This window comes from Macaca thibetana, chromosome 14, assembly GCF_024542745.1.
Source record: "Macaca thibetana thibetana isolate TM-01 chromosome 14, ASM2454274v1, whole genome shotgun sequence".
In the NCBI taxonomy this organism is placed as follows: Eukaryota; Metazoa; Chordata; class Mammalia; order Primates; family Cercopithecidae; genus Macaca; species Macaca thibetana.
The window spans coordinates 94,472,107-94,492,909 of record NC_065591.1 but is presented as its reverse complement, the minus strand read 5'-3'; the positions used below and the strand labels follow the sequence as shown (position 1 = coordinate 94,492,909).

At 38.2% G+C, this 20,803-nt stretch overlaps 1 protein-coding gene across 1 annotated transcript; it reads left to right on the top strand.

Annotated features, from left to right (window-relative positions):
• The first annotated feature begins 10,021 nt into the window (after positions 1–10,021).
• On the top strand, positions 10,022–20,426 carry MMP7 (matrix metallopeptidase 7). The gene is made up of 6 exons (XM_050758278.1): positions 10,022–10,218; positions 12,823–13,049; positions 13,135–13,283; positions 15,848–15,976; positions 17,529–17,690; positions 20,134–20,426. Exons 1-6 carry the CDS (start codon positions 10,102–10,104, stop codon positions 20,160–20,162), a joined length of 813 nt encoding a protein of 270 aa, XP_050614235.1. The 5' UTR covers positions 10,022–10,101; the 3' UTR covers positions 20,163–20,426.
• The last annotated feature ends 377 nt before the right edge of the window (positions 20,427–20,803 follow it).

Sequence of the window (20,803 nt, the reverse complement as noted above, 5' to 3'; positions counted from 1 at the left end):
TTTACTTTAACTTTATGTGAGTCCTTATGTGTTAGGTGAGTCTCTGAAAACAGCAGAAACTTGGTTGGTGAATTCTTATGCTTTCTGTGTCTTCTAAGTGGAACATTTAGGCCATTTAGAGTCAATGTTGATATTGAGATGTGAGGTACTGCTCTATTTATTGTGCTATTTGTTGCCTGAATATCTTGATATTTTTTTTCATTGTGATATTGCTATATAGGTCCTGTTAGATTTATCCTTTAAGGAGGTTCTATTTTGGTGTGTTTCCAGGATTTGTTTCAAGATTTAGAGCTCCTTTTAGCAGTTCTTGTAGTGCTGGCTTGGCAGTGGCGGATTCTCTCAGTATCTGTTTGTCTGGAAAAGACTGTATCTTTCATTTATGAAGCTTAGTTTCACTGGATACAAAATTCTTGGCTGATAATTGTTTTGTTTAAGGAGACTAAAAATAGGACCCCAATCCCTTCTAGTTTATAAAGTTCCTGCTGAGAAATGTGCTGTTAATCTGACAGATTTTCCTTTACAGGTTACCTGATGCTTTTCCCTCACAGCTCTTAAGATTCTTTCCTTTGTCTTGACTTTAGATAACCTGATGACTATGTGCCTCGGCAATGATCTGTTTGTGATGAACTTCCCAGGTGTTCTTTGAGCTTCTTGTATTTGGTGTCTGGATTTCTAGCAAGGCCAGGGAAGTCTTCCTTGATTATTCCTTCAAATATGTTTTCCAAATTTTTAGATTTCTCTTCTTCCTTGGGAACACTAGTAATTCTTAGGTTTGGATATTTAACATAGTCCCATACTTCTTGGAGGCTTTGTTCATTTTTTTTTTTTTTCTTTGTCTTTGATGGATTGGGTTAATTCAAAAGCCTTGTCTTTTGAATTAACTAAAGAAAGGTCTAAAGCTCTTTCTTCTGCTTGTTTGATTCTATGCATTTTTCTAAGTATATCCTTGATTTCCAGTTTTGACTGTTTTTTATTTAGGCTATTTCACTGAAGAATTTTCCTTTCATATCCTGTATCATGTTTTTGATTTCTTTAATTTAGACTTTACCTTTCTCTGGTGCCTCCTTGATTGGCTTAATAATTGACCTTCTGAATTCCTTTTCTGGCAATTCAGAGATTTCACCTTGGTTTAGACCCATTTTTGGTGAGCTGGTACAATCTTTTGGAAATGTTAAAGGACCATGTTTTGTCATATTACCAGAAGTGTTTTTCTGGTTCTTTCTCATTTGGGTAGACTATGTCAGAGGGAAGATCTGGGAATCAAGGGCTATTGTTCAGATTATTTTGTCCCACAGAGTGCTCCCTTGATGTGGTATTCTCCCCCTTCCCCTAGGAATGGAGTTTCCTGAGAGCCAGACCTCAGTGATTGTTATTGCTCTCCTGGGTCCAGTCACCCAGTGTAGTTACTGGGCTCTGGGCTGGTACTGGGGAGTGTCTGCAGACAGTCCTGTGATGTGATCCATCTTCAGGTCTTTTAGCCATGGATACCAGCACCTGCTCTGGTGGAAGTAGCAGGGGAGTGAAGTGAACTCTGAGGGTCCTTGGTTGTGTTTTTTGCTTAGTGGGCTGGTTTTGTGTTGGTTGGCCTTCAGCCAGGAAATGGCGCATTCAAGAGTGCATCAGCTGCAGTCCCATAGGGAGGATGCAAACATGCCCTAGGGACATCTGGTTAAGTATTCAGGTTTCTCAGGAGGTGGGCAGGGCCATAGAGCTCCCAAGAGATTATGGCCTTTGTCTTCAGCTACCAGGGCAGGTACAGAAAGACCACCAGGTGGGGGCAGCATTAGGTATGTCTGAGCTCAGACTCTCCTTGGGTGGGACTTGCTGCAGCTACTGTCAAGGATGGGAATGTGGTTCCCAGTTCAATGTATTTATATTCTCAGGGGGATTATGACTGCCTCTGCTTAGTCATACAGGTCACCAGGGAAGTGGGGGAAAGCCATCAGTCACAGGCTTCACCCTACTGCCACTCAGCCTTCAGTCCTAAAGACCAGTCTCACTCCCACCATGTCCCCTCAACAGCACTGAGTATTTCCACCAGGCAGCCAGTGACCAAGGCTGAGAACTTGTCTCAGATCATGAGCCTCCTTGTTGAGAAAGCAAGCCAACCCACAGTTGGTTTTTTTTTTTTTTTTTTTTTTTGGCATGTCAGGGAGCTTACAGAGGTGATCCAGTTCCTTCAAAGGGTCTGTGGATTCTCTCAGCTTTCCTACTATGTTCCTGCCATAGTTCTTGGAGCAAAAGTTCATGATGTGAGTCTCCACATGCTCTGTCCATCAGAGTGGGAGCTGAAAGCTAGTCCTGCCTCCTACCTGCCATCTTAATCCAGTATCCGTGGCTTAATTTTTTTATTATTATTTGTGTAAAGACGGGGGTCTCCCTATGTTGCCCAGACTGGTCTTGAACTTCTGGGCTCAAGTTATCCTCCCACCTCAGCCTCCCAAAGTGCTGGGATTACAGGCATGAGCCACTGTGCCCAACTTGAACCCAGTCTTAAACTTGCAAATTCCCTCAGCCAAAACCACATGAGAAAAATGAGTGAAGACACCACCCTTGCTGAGCCACAAATCTGGCCTCAAAAGAATCAGACAGTGTGGTGGTGTGGTCCAGCCAGAGCCCAGGGGCTGCCCTTTGGACAGATTAATTAGTGGCAAACTGATTCGACGTGGTGGGTATCTCTATCCCTCCTCCTCTTGAGTCAGTCCAAACTCTAGGCACTTAGCTTTCTTCAAAAATTATTGCTGATTTTAGCTTTGTAAACTGCATAAAGCTATGGATATAAACAATACAATAAAAAGTCCCAATAAATGTTTTGGCTCTAAGCATCAGTCTAATTAATTTTCAATATTAGTCTAAACATGAGAAAAGAGAGGACAGGGAAGGTCAAATATTCTGATAGTAACTCATTGAAAGACAAAAATACTCTCAGATAGTCCAAGTAATTACTCAGAGAATTTTTGCCCTAACAGTTCTAGGCATGATATGAAGTAAATTATTTGCTTCTATGTTTTAAATCACAAAATAAAATATAGTCATAACTATGATGACCTCTATACAAACTCTAAGGGGAGTTCATGTTATCTGACGCAGCTGAGCAGCTAAGTTCTTGTTTCACCAGTAGGCACAGTTTCTCTAGAGAAATAACTGTCTTTGTTTAAACAACAGCAACAACAAACCTAACTAACTGCTTGACAATGGAAAGGAAGGCCTTGAATGCTTGGATTATATGGAGACAGCCTAGAGATTAGTAAAGGGCCCCTAATTTTAAAAAATGAACGAAAGTTCATTGGAAGGACTGAAGGAAAATAGAATAGGAAAAGCCAGGGCAGGAGCAGAAGATCTATTTGGTGAAAGATTTTCTTTTTTAAGAACAGGGAAGCTTAATATTAATTTTTAAGTTATCTACAGTATGATCCTGGGCTGAAACTTGCCTATCCCTACTCCCTACTCACCAGTAAAATCTATTATACAAAGCTACTTCTGTGAGTCCGTATGGAGGAGGTCAAGCATACAGTTACATCCTACTTCAGAGGTCAGGCTGGGACAAGGATTATTACTTCACTTTCTTTCTGAAGTGTAACTTGTAAAAATTGGCACCGATGGAAAAAAATATCTAGCCCCATTTGAAAGTTTCCCTGCCCTTCCTCTTGCAAGCACGGGAGAGGTACTTAGTTAAATAACATCTAAATTCTTTACAGGCTAGAGTTTTGGGAGAAAGGAAGGAATAGACAGAAAGGAAGAATAAGTGGTTCTGATTTTGCTTTCTCCCTTTGGTGGTGGAGAGAGCAAGTTTCCGAGAGCACGGCATCTGAGGAAAGCTGCAGTCTCTCAGACCATCCTCTCCTTCACTTTCCTCTCACTTTCCTTTCCTCTTTATGCTCCTTCTTCCTGTAGTTCTACAACTTTCCATCCACTGACACATGAGCACCAGGGCAACGGCAGCTGCACTGAGAGGCAATGTTGCTGCAGCAGTTCACACTTGCCTTGCAAAAGGCTTAGATGTCACCTTGTTTAGTTGCCCCTCACCCAAACAGAGGGAGGGCCACCCATAACATCAGGTGCATCCACTAAGGTGCTCCACCACCTTCCCTTTCTCTGCATAAATCCTGCTTTTGAATATAAAATGTTTCCATTTGAAATTAAAATCCTGTCACTTTTCCTATCTGATTTACCCTATTTCAATTTTTGTGACTATTTTTCCCATGAATTTGTTCTGTTGTTCACACTGTACACCCAAAGATTTTATTGATATAAAGACATTGTGCTTATCTTGTTTAAAAAGTTAATAGCTTCTATAGTAAGGAGATTACTTTGGTTGATTATTATAACAAATCACATTGAAATATTTAAGATAGTTACTTCGTTGTGTCTCAGAAAACATTGGTATCAATAAAAATTATTGAAAGAATCATTTAAACCTTGTATTTTTCCTTTATACATGTCTGATCTCCATGCTATGTTCATAAATGGGGAAAAATGATATTATATTACATACAAACTTTCAGCATAATAATAACAATGACATCAATACTAGCTAGCATTTACTGAGCTTTTACTATGCTTCAAAAACACTACTAAGTCTTTTAAACATTTAATCCTCTTATTTAATCCTCACCACAACCCTAAGGAAAAGTACTATTTCCTTTTCTCTGATAAGGAAGCTGAATTTCAGAAAGGTTAAATATTTGGTCACTGTAACACAGAAGGAATGTAACCAGGGCTGAATGACTCTCCTTTAACATAATTACAAGTTAAGTCAGTCTGCTCAGATCACCAAAGCAGAAAATCACACTACAGCATGGGGAAATCAAAGGTATGAAAAGGAAAGCTATCAGAATCAAAGCATCTGGAACAAAGACCTAAATATAATAGCTAAAACCGTAAAACTCTTAGGAGAAAATGTAGAAATAAATCTTCATGACATTGGGTTTGGCAATTGATTCTTAGATGTGACACCAAACACATGAGCAACCAAGGAAAAAAATAGATAAATTGGACTTCATCAAAATCAGAAACCTTTGTGCATCAAAAGACATCATCAAGAAAGTGAAAGACAACCCACAGAAATTTGCAAAATGTTTGCAAATCACATATCTGATAAAGGTTTGATATCCAGAATATATAAGGAACTCCTACAACTTAACAAAAAAGACAAATAACCCAGTTAAAACTATAAGAAATGACTTGAATAGACCTTTCTCCAAAGATATACAAATGGACAACAACCATGTGAAAAGATGCTCAGCGTTATCCATTAGTCGCTAGGGAAATACAAATGAAAATAACCATGAGATACCACTTCAAACCTACTTAGATGGCCATGATAATTTTAAGAATTAAAAATAAAATAAAAAATGTTATTTTGAATACAGAGTATACAGAGAAATTGAAATCCTAGTACATTGCTGGTGGGAATGTGTAGTACATTGTATTCTACAGTGGTATAGCCACTGGAATGGATTGTATGGCTATTCCACTGGATGTACCTGGAATAGTCAGATTGCTAGAGTCAGAGCGCAGAGGGAGAGGAGAGAAGACAGCTATTCGTTAATGGATACAGAGTTTCTCTTTGGAATGGCAAAATAGCTCTCAAAATTGATACTGGTTATACAACGTTGTAAATGTACTTAATGACATAGAATTCTACACTTAAAAATGGTTAAAGTGCTAAATTTTATATGATGTATATTTTACCAGTTAAGAAAACATAGTTTCCTTCCTTAAAAATAAGTCACTCATAACCTATGGACTAGATCACTCTCATTAGCTCCAGACCTGATTTCCAGCTGAAACCTTGAACCCAATGTCCAGGATGTCCATGATGTCTGTGCTTTCCCACAACCACGTCTGTTTCCCTCACAAAATCAACTCCTAGTTTCTTTTCCTGTAAGCCATGTTTCCATATTAACAGCACGACCACTCACCAAGTCTATTAGGCTCAGATCATCCTTGATTTTCTTCTCATTCCTGCAACCAATCATCTCCCAAGTTTTGGTTTTGTTTTGTTTTTATCAATCCTACCTTCTACATACATCTTGGATTTCCTTCCTCTTTCTCATCACTATGGTCACAATCTTAGTTTAGGGACTCATCTTCCCCCTCTCTCAGCTGGATTATTGTAATAACTTTTTGCTTGGTCTATCTGCCTCTCCAATATCCCTCTACAGAGCATCATCTCATCTTCCACAATCTGTCTTTACAATCACCAGTATCATTTTCTTACAGCATTACAAAGCTTATTATGCTGCTTTCTTCCTTTAAAACATTCCTTGATGCCCTTGGAATAAAGTCCAAACTCCCTGGCACACGAGGCTCGCTCTCAACAACTTGACCCCGACCTGCTTTTCCAGCCACTCACCACCCCTGACCACAGCCACGTTACTGCTCACTCTACTGTATCCATGCTCTTCCCATGTCTTCTTCCTGGAATGCCCTTTTCCAAGGGAACTCCTAGTTACCCTCTAAAATCCAGCTAAAATGCTACCTCTTGTATGGATTCTCCTCAATTCCCACAAGAAGGATTAACTGTTCCCTTCTCTTTGGTAACTTGGCACACTATAAGCAAGTGTCACTTGGTTTTAAGAGTATTTACCTCCCGATATTGCCACCCTAGAGCACGAGCTTCTAAAGGCTGGAAGTGGGACTTGATTCCACTGGGTCTTTTTTCACTAATTACAATTTAGATGAACAAGAGATTTTTTTCCTCCTTATTCAAGAGTGAATATTAAAGGGAGTTACTAAAATTCATTTAAAGTGTTTGTAATTTCTAATGCTCTTTGAATTGCTAAAAGTAAACAGAAATGTAAAATACAAAATCTAGAAAATACCTTTTTTAAGACTTTATTTTTTTAAAGCAGTTTTAAGTTCACAGCAAAATTGAAAGGAAAGTACGGAGATGTCCCGTATACCTCCTGCCCCCACACATGCATAGCCTCCCCCATTATCAACATCTCCCACCAGAGGGGTACATTTGTTTCTGTGTGTGTGTTTTGTTTTTTGTTTTGTTTTTTGTTTTGTTTTGTTTTGTTTTGTTTGAGACAGAGTCTCCCTCTGTTGCCCAGACTGGAGTGCAGTGTCATGATCTCGGCTCACTGCAACCTCCGCCTCCTGGATTCAGGTGATTCTCCTGCCTCAGCCTCCTGAGCAGCTGGCATTACAGGTGCCCGCCACGACACCTGGCTAATTTTTGTACTTTTAGTAGAGACAGGGTTTCACTATGTTGGCCAGGCTGGCCTCAAACTCCTGACCTCAGGTGATCTGCCTGCCTCGGCCTCCCAAAGTGCTGGGATTACAGGCGTGGGCCACCATGCCCGGCCTACATTTGTTACAATTGAAGAACCTACACCGACACATCATAATCACCCAAAGTTCATTGCATTTGTGGTCACTGTTGGTGTTGTACATTCTGTGTGTTTGGACAAATGTAAAATGACATGAATCCACCATTATAGTATTACACAGAGTAAATGCACTCCCCCAGAAATTCTCTGTGCTTTGCCCATTCATCCCCCAATCCCATGTCCAGCCCACACAACTACTGATATTTTTACCTATTTTTGCCTTTTCCAGAATGTTATATAGTTGGAATCGTACACTAAGTAGCCCTGCAGATTGCTTCTTTCAGTTAATAATATGCATTTAAGATTCTTTCACGTCTATTCATGGTTTCACAGCTCATTTCTTTTTAGCACTGAATAATATTTCATTGCCTGGATGTCCCGCAGTACATGTATTCATTCACCTACTGAGCGACATCTTGATTGCTTCCAAGTTTGGGCAATTATGGATAAAGCTGCTATAAACATCCATATGTATGTTTTTGTGTAAACATAAATTTTTATCTCCTTAAGATAAATACCAAGGAGCACCATTGCTGCATCATATGGTAAGAGTATGTTTCATTCTGAAAGAAACCATCAAACTGTCTTCCAAGGTGGCTGTAACATTTTTCATTTCCACTAAAACATCCTGCATTTGCCACCGTCAGTGTTCTGGATTTTGACCTTTCTAATAGGTGTGTAGTGGTATCTCATTACTGTTTTGATTTGCATTTCCCCTATAACATATGACGTGAAGAATCTTTTCATATGCTTATTCACTATCTGTATATCTTTTCTGGTAAGATGTCTGTTAAGGTTTTAGGCCCATTTTTAAAATCAGATTGTTTGTGTTCTTATTGTTGAGTTTTAAAAGTTACTTGTACATTTTGGATAACAGTCCTGTATTGGATATGTCTTTTTTTTTTTTTTTTTTTTTTTTTTTTGAGAGTGTCACTCTGTCACCCAGGCTGGAGTGCAGTGGAGTGATCTCAGCTCACTGCAACCTCTGCCTCTGAGGTTCAAGCAGTTCTCGTGCCTCAGCCTCCTGAGTAGCTAGGACTACAGGCACGCATCATCATGCTTGGCTAATTTTTGTATTTTTATTAGAAACAGGGTTTTGCCATGTTTCCCAGGCTATCTCAAACTTCTGAGCTCAGGAAGTCCACTGGCCTCAGCTTTCCAAAGTGCTAGAATTACAGGCATGAGCCACTGCACCTGGCCATGGATGTGTCTTTGCATTTATTTTCATCCAATTTGTGGCTTATGTGCTCACTCGCTTGAGGAAATGCCTTTTGATTTTAATTCAATGCAAATATTACCAAAAACCTGATATAATTTCATTTTTAGCTGATTCGAGTTCATAAATATTCATTATTCTACAAATATTTATGATGCACCTTATCATATGTCAAACTCTGACTAAGGATACCAATTGCTCTAGTTAAACTGTGACCATACAGAATCAAGATGTCTCTGTAAAGACAGCAAATTTAATTAACTGATCTGAAAATTTTACCTTTGCTGGCTCACGGTGCTCAACTACCGTGTAATTTAAGTGACATGTGATTAATTAAATTTTTTAGCTCCAGTATATTTGGAGTGTTTCCCATGATGTATTAGAGTCAAAAGCCATGGTGCTCTCCCAAGTAATGTATAATATAATAAAGGAGACAGACCTATTACAACATGAATAGGCAGTGCAGTGGGATAGAAAAAGCACTAAGCTACTATCTGTGTGAGCTGAGAGAAGTATAGTAAGTTAAATTGTCATCTTGGCCTCAGTTTCATCTTTGGTAAGAATAGAGTCATTGGGCTAGAATCTGTAGGTAATGGATTCTTACTGCTATACGTAGAATAACCATTTTGTGTACTAAGGACCAATGCATCCCTACCTGTAGCTGGGTAGCAGCCAGAGTCAGAGTGATTGGAAGAAAAAAATTGGATACAATGATTTCCAAGTTGAAGGTCTAGCTTTGGAAGAATCTGTGACTATAAAATGAGAAGCAGAATAAGTAAGCCAGATGAACAGTTAAGCCCATGCTTGTAGATTTTTGTTGGCTTGGTATTTTTTCATGTTTATTTCAAGAAGAATTAGAGGCAGTGTTCACCACTAAGAAAAGACATAAACTGATTAAAAGGAGACCCAAAGAAGGGAATTATCACTGCTCTGCCAAGGGACCCGGAAGGTGAGGGGACACAACACAGTTCTATGGTCGCCATTAATCCACCCGCACAGCAGCATCTCCATCTGCCTCCTGCCATCTTTCCCCTGTATAGAGAACGACAGGATGTTGGTGATGTTCTATTTCTTGACTTTGGTGACTGTTACAGTCTTTGCTTAATTATATTTCATTATTTATATGTTTTGTGCACTTTTTCATACCTTTCAATTTTAAAAAAATCCTTTAAAAATATATGGTACAACCATGTCCTGAATGATGCTTCCCTACATTTTTAAATTGAAAAGACCTATGTGAGCAGTCATTTGACTTTGGCAAACAAATGAGGTTTCTCATGGATTCAATTTTTGCGGCAGACAGAAAAAAAATCCTTTGAAAGACAAATACATTGTGTGCTTCCTGCCAATAAGGATGTAATACTTCCTCGTTTTAGTTAATGAAAAATAACACATACTTTCAAAGTTCTGTAGACTCTAAAAAGAAAGAAAACACTCAAATGAGTCACCTATTTCCACATTCGAGGCTCAGAAGCTATATAAATTTCTGCAGTCACTAGCAGAAAACACCAAATCAACCATAGGTCCAAGAACAATTGTCTCTGTATGGCAGCTATGCGACTCACCGTGCTATGTGCTGTGTGCCTGCTGCCTGGCAGCCTGGCCCTGCCGCTGCCTCGGGAGGCGGGAGGCATGAGTGAGCTCCAGTGGAAACAGGCTCAGGTATGTCACAGCCCACTTACTTGGGGTTCCATTCTTTTGCCATCTACATTAAGAAATGTGTTTTTCAATTATTTCCCTTCCCATGTTAGCATTGCAGTGGAATTTTCTTTGGGGTAGTTTTTCTGATTATAAAAGCAATATATGTTTTCATCAAGTAGCCATTAAAAGCAGGTTTCAGAGTCTGCTCTAATCGGGCTTGAGTTCCAACCCTCCACTCACTATGTAGATAGACTCAGGAAGGTCATTAAACTTCTGCAAGCTTCAGGTTTCCAATTTGGAAGTTGGAGATAAGCATGGTATCAACCAAATGAGGGTATTGTAAAGCATTTAACACAATACCTGAAACATTGTTTAAATTAAGTTCTTATTTTTATTTACTATAACTTGAGATTCTTTTTCTATAGCATACAGAATATTGCCTCTTAAGATACAACTTGTAAATATACTGTTTGTATATTTACAAAACTGTTTGTAATGGAGATATTTGAAGTCAGAAAACATGGGTAGAAGTTACAACTCTCCAACAAATCAATGACAATAGACAAGGCATTAACTTTTGACTTTGTTTTCTCCTGTGTCCAGCAGAAAAAAAATACTATGTGTTTTATACCACACGGGGTATTCTAGTAAGTAAATGAGGTGATAACAAAACCGACTAGCATGTATGTAACAATTGTAGATTATAAAGTACTACATATACATTGTGACATTTAATCCTTAGTTCTATAAAAAGAGGAAACCAAGGTTAAATTGATTCGTATACTTATTAGTGGTAGAGATAGAAATCAAGGACAAGTGCTTCTGCTTCAAAAATCATGTTCTTTCCAATATGCTTCTTAATAAGCATCTAATAAATACAAGCAGTCTACTAATTATTATTTGGTCAACTAATGGGATGATTACTCATAAGCATTATTTGTAAATTTAGCTTTAAGCATAAGAAAAGTCAATTTTTAATTTGCATTAACTTAGACTTTTAAAAAGTTCCAGTTATAACAAGTTAGATTGAACCACATGAAGTTACTAGTATTTAACTTTTAAAATCTCCAAAACAGCAATTTTATATGGTTCCACCTAATGAATTCTCCAGAAAGAGTACTTTGCATTTAGTTTCTTTACTTAGAGTGCAGGTTAGCAGAAACTTAGAGTTTCTTTACTCGGAGGGATGTTAGCTAGGTTTAACAAAAAATAGGAAAAGTCATCTCAACAAAGATTTACCAAATCTCACATCCAGAGGGTGTCTTGGTAAAGTCTGTAGCTCTAGAAGGGATTAAATGGGTTATTTGTTTTTAAGTAAAGGATCAGTTATCAATTGTCATGGATGAACATAAGTATTTGTTGTACTTAATGAGACAACTGTTGGCAACAGGAAAAAAGTTACAATATTAATAAGATTTCTTACATAAATTGCATATTCCTGAGCTGTCCTCAGACAGGTAACCATTACCATCTACTCAAAATAAACTGCAAATTAGTAAGTCAATGTTTAAATCGTTTTAACAACAGTACTATCAGGCATCATATAACCCTACACATGTTTCTAATGCATAGAAGTCAAAACACTTAAGTTCAAATACTGGCTCCTTCAGTTACTCACGAGGTGATCTTATGCAATTTATTTAACTTCTCTGAGCTGTGTTTCTTCATATATAAAATAGGGATAACAATGCCATACTTGTTTCATAGGGTGGTTATGAGGTTTACATAAAATAAATATGTGAGTGCCTGGCACTAGTAAGTGCTTAAAAATGTTCCTGTGAGGTTGCTATTGTTAGTTCGTTCACTTCTGTTGTTGTATTTGTGCTGCTGGATTCCTATTCTCATATCCAGATACTGAGAACCTTTAGAGAAATTCCCAGGAACCCAACTTTGTGTGGAATAAACCTGGGAGACCTACTGTATACTACAATCTCCCAAAGTGGGTTTGACTAGAGATTTACCAGCAGAAAGAGGGGCTGGGAATGGAATGAGCAGAAAGAGGGAAAAGAGGGCCTAGGAGTCAGGAAAGTCAAGTCCAGTTCTGCTACTAATTTAAGGTATGAACCTGGGCACATAAATCATTTAGTTGTTATAAGCTTTGGTTCCTTCGCTGGATTATTAAATTGAACTACTTAATAATTTGCTAATATCTTTTCCCAGAGCTAAAATTTTAAGACCCTTTAACTTTTGGCTGGAACTACATCTCAGCTGGACCTTAGAGAGGGCTGGTTGACCTCAGCTCTCCCCCACAGGGTCTATGATAACAGAGAGAAGGTCCCAGTTGTACCCCTGAGGACAGACTGGTACATGCTTCCTGATTGCTCTTACACACATCCAGGCTTTATAAAGTGTATAGTGTATTTCTGCCCCAAACATTTAAAGGGATTTTTTAAAAACTGAGGGATTCTTTTCTTTTGCTCATGAAATGGCATGCCAGTGCTTCATTAGCAATATTAAATTTTCTCCTCACTAATGCACACTTATTTTACTCAGTGACTATGTAATTATTCTGTCTTCAAATCATTATTTGAATCCACAGGAACCAAAGGCAAGAGATGTATAAGCTTCTAAGATAAAAGAAGATAATAAAAAAGAACTATAGATTAATTACTCTCTTTTCAATAGGACTATCTCAAGAGATTTTATCTCTATGACTCAGAAACAAAAAATGCCAACAGTTTAGAAGCCAAACTCAAGGAGATGGAAAAATTCTTTGGCCTGCCTATAACTGGAATGTTAAACTCCCGCATCATAGAAATAATGCAGAAGCCCAGATGTGGAGTGCCAGATGTTGCAGAATACTCACTATTTCCAAATAGCCCAAAATGGACTTCCAAAGTAGTTACCTACAGGTTAGTTTTGCTCTGGCTCATTTTGGCAAAAACAATGAAGCCTGTTTCCTAAGAGGTCAAACATTGTTTTCTTGTTTGCTACTAGGATTGTATCATATACTCGAGACTTATCGCATTTTACAGTGGATCGATTAGTGTCAAAGGCTTTAAACATGTGGGGCAAAGAGATCCCCCTGCATTTCAGGAAAGTTGTATGGGGAACTGCTGACATCATGATTGGCTTTGCACGAGGAGGTAAGAAAGATTCCTGTAGGCTAATCCTGTGTCCTGTTTTGTTTGTTCATGGTTTATATCAGTGCTCTTTTCTTATGAGGATTAAAATCCTTTAATGAGATTTGATAGATAGATAGATAGATAGATAGATAGATAGATAGATAGATAGATTTAGTAATATTGTTATAATGTTTATAATCTGGTAATATAGAGCCAGTCTTTATAGGAGCAGTCGGCAAACTAGGACCCACTGAGCCAAATCCAGCCCACCTTCTGTTTTTGTAAACAAAGTTTTACTGGAACACAGTCAGGATCCTTCATTTCCCTATTATCTATGACTGTTTGGGGTCAGGCTGTAACTGTGACAGAGATGACAAAGCTTAAACACTTGTTATCTGATCCTTTACAGAAAAAGTTTGCCAATCTCTGTTTTGTAATGTGAATTATTATTTGTATGTATAGTCAAGAACTGCTTAACAATAGGAATACATTCTGAGAAATGAGACCTTTGGCAATCTTGTCATTGTGCTAACATCATAGACTACACTTACACAAACCCAGGTGATACAGCCTACTATCCAACTAGGCTATATAGTATAGCCTATTGCTCCTTGGCTGTAAATCTATACAGCATGTTACTATACTGAATACGGTAGGCAACTATAACACAATGGCAAGTATTTGTGTGTCTAAACATATTCAAACATTGAAAAGGTAATGCACTGAGCTATGACATTATCACAGCTACTATATCACTAGGCTATAGGAATTTTTCAGCTCCATTATAGTCTTACAGGACCATTGTATATGTGGTCTGTTGACTGAAAGATCATTATGTAGCACATGACTATATGTTTACAATGTATCGAGCTAACATCAATATTAAATCAACAGAAAGAGCTGTAGCTTCCAAAGGCCTCAAGAGGCCCCTGAGAAGTGGTATATAACCTGTTGCTAATGCCTTTCATGTGGCAAGGAAGTAGGAAATGGAAACTTTCATATTAAAGAACTTAAAAATATATAACCCACTAGGGCGTGGTGGCTCATGCCTGTAATCTCAACACTTCGGGAGACCGAGGCAGGTGGATCATCTGTGGTCAGGAGTTTAAGACCAGCCTGGCCAATATGGTGAAACCTCATCTCTACTAAAACAAAAATTAGCTGAGCATGGTGGCGCATGCCTGTAATTCCAGCTATTTGGGAGGCTGAAGCATGAGAATCGCTTGAACCCAGAAGACAGAGGTTGCAGTGAGCCAAGATCACACCACTGTATTCCAGCCTGGGCAACAGAGCAAGACTATCTCTCAAAAATATATATATATATATAAAAAATACATATATATTGTATATATATAATACATATATAGTATATATACAAATATATATGTATATATAAAAATATATACATATATGCAAATATATATATATTTTTATATAAACCCTTTTTTTAGTATATGGGTTATATATATGTGTGTGTGTGTGTGTGTGCGTGTATATATATATAACACATATACATAAACTGTTCTTAATTGCTAGTGTTTCGTGGTGCAACTTTAGAGAAAAATGTTGCCCATTTAGGTCTGTTCTATGTGGAACTGTCCGGCTACTGTAGCTGAAATTTGAACTTCAACCCACAATATTGAAAACACTGAAGAAAATGCTATGGGAAAGCACTAATCATAGCACTACAAGTTTTTTAAGAGCTAGATAAACTGGACCGGCCTCATATCACCTTGAAGATAACCAGCTCCGCATCACAAATTAAAGGACTATCAAAAGCCATTTTAAGAGATCTTGAGCATGGCTCTCTAAGAGACTATTTACTATGCCCACAAAGAATAAGCTAGGTTTTTAAGAAAAAAAAAACATATGAAATGGTGTACAAATTACCTGCCAAATGCAGTATTCATATTCATTCTCCCTCCCACCACCCTTTGACAGAGCAAAGTGGTCAAATTTAACAAAAGCTTAAATGCAACCCTAAGTTAGATATAACTGCATTTTAAGTCCTATATCCAGTAAGCTTTCAATATATGGTGATTATCAGTGATGAGCAATGATTCTGTGAAAGGAAAAAGTGTCTGGGCCAAGAAAGCACCCCAACTACCCTGTGAATGCAACTGACAGCGTGTAACAATGCCAGCTACTTGGACTGGGCTGCTTTTTTTTTTTTTTTTTTTTTTTAATTTATTTTTTGAGATGGAGTTTCACTCTTGTAACCCAGGCTGGAGTGCAGTGGCATGATCTCGGCTCACTGCAACTTCCACCTCCTGAGTTCAAGCAATTCTCCAGCCTCAGCCTTCCAAGTAGCTAGGATTACAGGCATGTGCCACCACGCCCAGTTAATTTTTGTATTTTTAGTAGAGATGGGGTTTCACCATGCTGGCCAGACTGGTCTCAAACTCCTGACCTCAGGTGATCCACCCAGCTCAGCCTCCCAAAGTGCTGGGATTACAGGCGTGGGCCACCATGCCTGGCCTGGACTGGGCTGCTTTTTCTAGCCTCAATAATCATATAAACTGAAAAATAAAATTATTGGAGAAAAAAAATCAGTCACTAAGAACAATCACTCCGTTTTCTTTCAGCTCATGGGGACCCATACCCGTTTGATGGGCCAGGAAACACGCTGGCTCATGCCTTTGCACCTGGGCCAGGTCTTGGAGGAGATGCTCACTTCGATGAGGATGAACGCTGGACGGATGGTAGCAGTCTAGGTATAGCATCTCATGTCTCTTCTACTCCACATCCTTTTTAAAATCCTGGACTTACACTAAGTTAAATAATTATTTTAATTTATAAGTATTGAGCCCTTGCTAAGTGCCAACCACTGTACTATATGCCTGAAATGCATTATTTCATGTAATATACTCATAATGCTACACATACAGAAGATGGACACTCAGGCTATGGAGTCAAGCAGCACTGGTCCAATTTGCTGTACATCTACCAATTACTCTGTGTCATTGGGCAAGTTATTGAATTTCTCTGAGCCTCAGTCTCCTCCTCTGTGGAATGGGAATATAAATAGTTCCCACATCAAGGATTCTTTAAATTAAATGGGATAATGCCTATATAGTGCCTGGAATATATTAATAATTCAATAAATTATAGCTCTTTCTTCATATTTCCAAAAAATACATGCTCCAAATGGAAAAGAAAGAGAAGTAGAAACTACGATATTTAAGAAGTATACACAATTCTGGAATTATTCACTATTTTCCAAAAAGAACCAATCCATGACTTAGTCTATCATATTTATCATTTTACATGGTAGGATATTATAGGCACGTCAGAGAAGTAATGGAGAAGACTCTGGCATAAAAATCCCAACTAGAGACAATTTAAAAACAAAAAATACAAAAAAAAAAGGCTACCAACTGGCCCTAAAAGGGAAATTTGTATTTGTGTTTGGCAAAGGGAATTCACCATAGCTTGCTGCCTTGCTTTGAAAATCTATGTAAAATTGTGATGCTGCCTCCCATTCACATCTAGCATATTCTTTTCATTCTTTTTTCTTCCCACTTAAGGTAGGTTAAAGGCAGTTTCCTTCAATTCAATGCTACATCACCAGAGCTCTGGCCACTCCTCAAACTCACAGGCTCACATCTTCCACGTACTTGCAAAGCCTTTCAATGAGTCTGAAGGAGAGCAAAGGATATATGTAATATAAGTTAATGAATCAAAATGAAAGACAAAACTCAGCATTGCCTGGAGATCCTGCCTTTCAATCTTCACTTTCTCAAAGCCAACTTTCTCTCCTCTGATATCCAAAGTCACTAACATTTATTGAATGGCTGTGACTTCCCAAATACTGTGAAACTCTAGTTATCATGACAAATCTATAGGGCAGGAATTACTGTCTCTGTTTAACAGGTGAGAAACGGAGACTCGACAACATCAATTAATCTGTCCAGAGTTGTCCAGCTAGTAAGCAGTGGAGCTACATTTCAAACCTAGGTCTTAGTGCTTTTAAAGCCTTTGCTTTCCACTGCAGAGTATTGCTGCCTGAATGAAAGAAGCAAATAAAAAACATTACACATTTTTAAGAAGCAGAAGTAGTGATGAGATTAAAGTACTCCTATTCTGATTATCCTTCTAACCTCTCTCCACTTTTGAAAGCCTAGAAACAAATAAGTAAGCTACCGAGGGCTAAAAATTGGGTATTTTTCTTTAGTTATTTAAATTATGATATCATATATTATATGTAATATTACAATAATATATGCAGCTATTTTTATCATAAGTTTCTCACTTCTTCGGTTGTAGGAATTAACTTCCTGTATGCTGCAACGCATGAACTTGGCCATTCTTTGGGTATGGGACATTCTTCTGATCCCAATGCAGTGATGTATCCGACCTATGGAAACGGAGATCCCCAAAATTTTAAACTTTCCCAGGATGATATTAAAGGCATTCAGAAACTATATGGTAATATTTATTATTTCAAATAAGAGGATTTCACATTTTCTTTTTAGAGTGGGGTAGGAAAAGAAAGGCGAGGAAGTGGGTATTTACCTGGAAAACCACACTGGAACTTATATCAAAAAGCCTATTAAGGGGAGGAACTGGGGACCTTAGATACTTAAAATATAACTAGGCTGTGTTATACCTTGCAGATGTTGATTGTGAGTTTCAGTAACATAGTACAATATGGTAAAATTATGCAAATGATATTGTCAAGATTTACTTCAAGCTGCCACCCACTGCTCTTCCTCTCTCAGTTTAAATAGTTTATTTAGGAGAGTGTCCCCTGTAGGGGTGGATTGAAGGGACAAAACACCTTTCTTCATAGCTGCCCACTCCTAAAGATTCAACTCTAAATAATTAAAAGTGACCCTACTATTCCTGTTTGCATATACATGCAGAGAAAGTGGTTAACCACGGACAGAAACTGCTTATCATTCCTGGTCTTGATACTTATGTATATCCCATGTCCCAATCTATGCTTTTTTGGTTTAATCAAGTTCCAAATTCAGTTTTTTTAAGAAAACTGATTTGGATTTACTGAATTGAGTCAGCCAAAAGTAGAATTTGAGAAAGAAATCAAAGGACAAGAATAAAAACCTCTGTCTCTGGATAAAGGTAACGAAAGTAAGGTTCACAGAGGCTAAGTGGACTGTCCAAGGTCATGTGACTGCCAAGTGCTTGAGCCTTGATTCCAAATGAGGGCTATGTGACTTCATACTCTTTCTACTACATATCCCTGCCCATCACTGCCCAGTAAGCTTTTTATCCTAGTAAGGATAAAAGAATACAGAATGGCATATTTAAATCAGCAGATATAACTAAACCTAGCCAGTAAAAAAGATCAGGATGAAGAGAATACACTGCAAAAAGATCATATAAGACTCTTCGAATGATCACATGAGCAATGAAAGTGCTTCCACATAATAGAGGATTGTCCTCAAGGGAGAAATATTCCAGTAAGACACTGGATTTAAGATATCAGTTCAACCTAGCATTTACTATAAATTAGCATGTACCAAAATGTATTCTCAGAACACTAGTCCTACAGGGTGATTTCCAGATAAGGCGACTATGGAGAAATAAATTCAAGAAACACTACCTACTATATTTCAGGTACATAGAATATTGGAGAGTATAGACTATTGAACAAACGTTTAACCGAGTGTTTCCTAAATTATAATCCTTTTTACGGGTCTTAATGAGTCTCATAAAATAGTACTTCAGAGAACGCACTTTGGAAAATGCTATGTAACTATTCCCAAAAGATCTGACTTAACGAACCACTGCTGTCCAAACGATTCACAAAATGCTGACTATTGTTGGTAAAGCTATCACCAAGAAAACTGAAAATACTACCCTCCCCTTACAGAAAACTGTGAAACTCATGGAATATTCTACAGCAGTCTGTAAATATTTTAGAACCCTAAGAAAAATACAAAGAGAATAAAGAAGATCCGAGGCATACTGATTAAATTTAATAGGAAGAAAAGAGACTAGTGCATTAAAACCTTAAGTATTAGACAAAAGGGCACCCCTGGTCAGAGGTGGAAAGAAGTAACTTCTGGACAAATGGAAATAGAATTTAATTATGTAGGCTGTAAATGTAGGGAGTTAATCTAAAACAGAATATGAGCAGAAAACATAGATTCCAAAGAAAGTGATTAAGATACAAGATTCCTAATGCTATACTCAGAATGATAAAAATAATAGCTGACTGGGCGCGGTGGCTCACGCCTTTACCCAGCACTTTGGGAGGCTGAGGCGGGTGGGGATCACTTGAGGCCACGAGTTTGAGACCTGGGCAACATGGCAAAACCCCATCTCTACTAAAAATACAAAAATTAGCCAGGCATGAAGGTGTGTTTCTGTAGTCCCAGCAACTCGGAAGGCTGAGGCATGAGAATTGCTGGAACCCAGGAGGCAGAGGTTGCAGTGAGTCAAGATCACACCACTGCACTCCAGCCTGGGCAACAGAGTGAGACTCCATCTCAAAAAATAAATAAATAATAGCTAACATGCATTGAGTACTTGCAGTATTCCAAGACTTCACATGGATTGACTCATTTAATTCAAGAATTCAATGAGACATTATTATCCACATTTTACAGATTTGTAATCCGATGCTAAGAGAGGTTAAGTAGTAAACTACCTAAGGTCACACAGCTAGTAAACTGGTAGAGACAAGATACAAAGGTACCTGAGCCCCGGGCCCACACTCCAGTCAATCCTGCCTTCTTAGCCTCTGGAGGTTGTTCTTCAGAATCTTTGTCCCAGGTACACAGAACTGGGCTGAGTGAATAATAGATTATACTTTCTGTGACATTTCCTTTGTCTGTATAATCTTAGGATGGTTTTTATCCATTTTCTACACATCAGAATGTTCTCTTTTTTTTTCTCTCAATAGGAAAGAGAAGTAATTCAAGAAAGAAATAGAAACTTCAAGGAGAACATCCATTCATTCATTGGATTTTATATCATTGTTGCACAATCAGAATTGATAAGCACTGTTCTTCCACTCTGTGTAGCAATTATGTCACCCTTTTTTATTGCAGTTGGTTTTTGAATGTCTTTCACTCCTTTTAAGGATAAACTCATTTATGGCGTGACTGTGTCTTACTCATCTATACTAGCAGTGGGTAGATGTCAATAAATGTTATGTACACAAATAAATAAAATGTTTATTCCGTGGTAAATTTATTTATATTTGGGAGCACTCTTTCTATGGCAAGTGAAGACATACTATACAATGAAAAGAAAGACTAGGACAAAGAAAGAATCCCACCACACTATTTTGGGGTCTTCCGCTGCACCTCACCCTTCCACCCAAGAGGGAAGGTAGGAGCTCCACCTCTTTATCGTTCACTAGTGTGCCTAAAGTTACACTAATTTCCCCTTACCTTTGTGGCCCGTGCTCTCACTCTGAGTCCTCTGGAAAATCCAATTCTTCCCACAAATGTCTGAGAATTTTCAACAACTTACAACTTACCACCTCACCGTCACTTCCAGCTCCAAGTTCCTACCTCCCCATCACCTCCTGATTTTCATGCAACCTCTCCTACTGCAGCCACTCTCCA

What these genes read in the sequence shown, in the direction of transcription:
- MMP7 (XM_050758278.1), top strand. Translation starts at nt 10,102, where the DNA reads ATGGCAGCTATGCGACTCACCGTGCTATGTGCTGTGTGCCTGCTGCCT. An exon ending in GACGGATGGTAGCAGTCTAG is followed by an intron (nt 15,977 to 17,528) that starts GTATAGCATCTC and finishes CTTCGGTTGTAG; the next exon opens with GAATTAACTTCCTGTATGCT. An exon ending in AGGCATTCAGAAACTATATG is followed by an intron (nt 17,691 to 20,133) that starts GTAATATTTATT and finishes TTCTCTCAATAG; the next exon opens with GAAAGAGAAGTAATTCAAGA.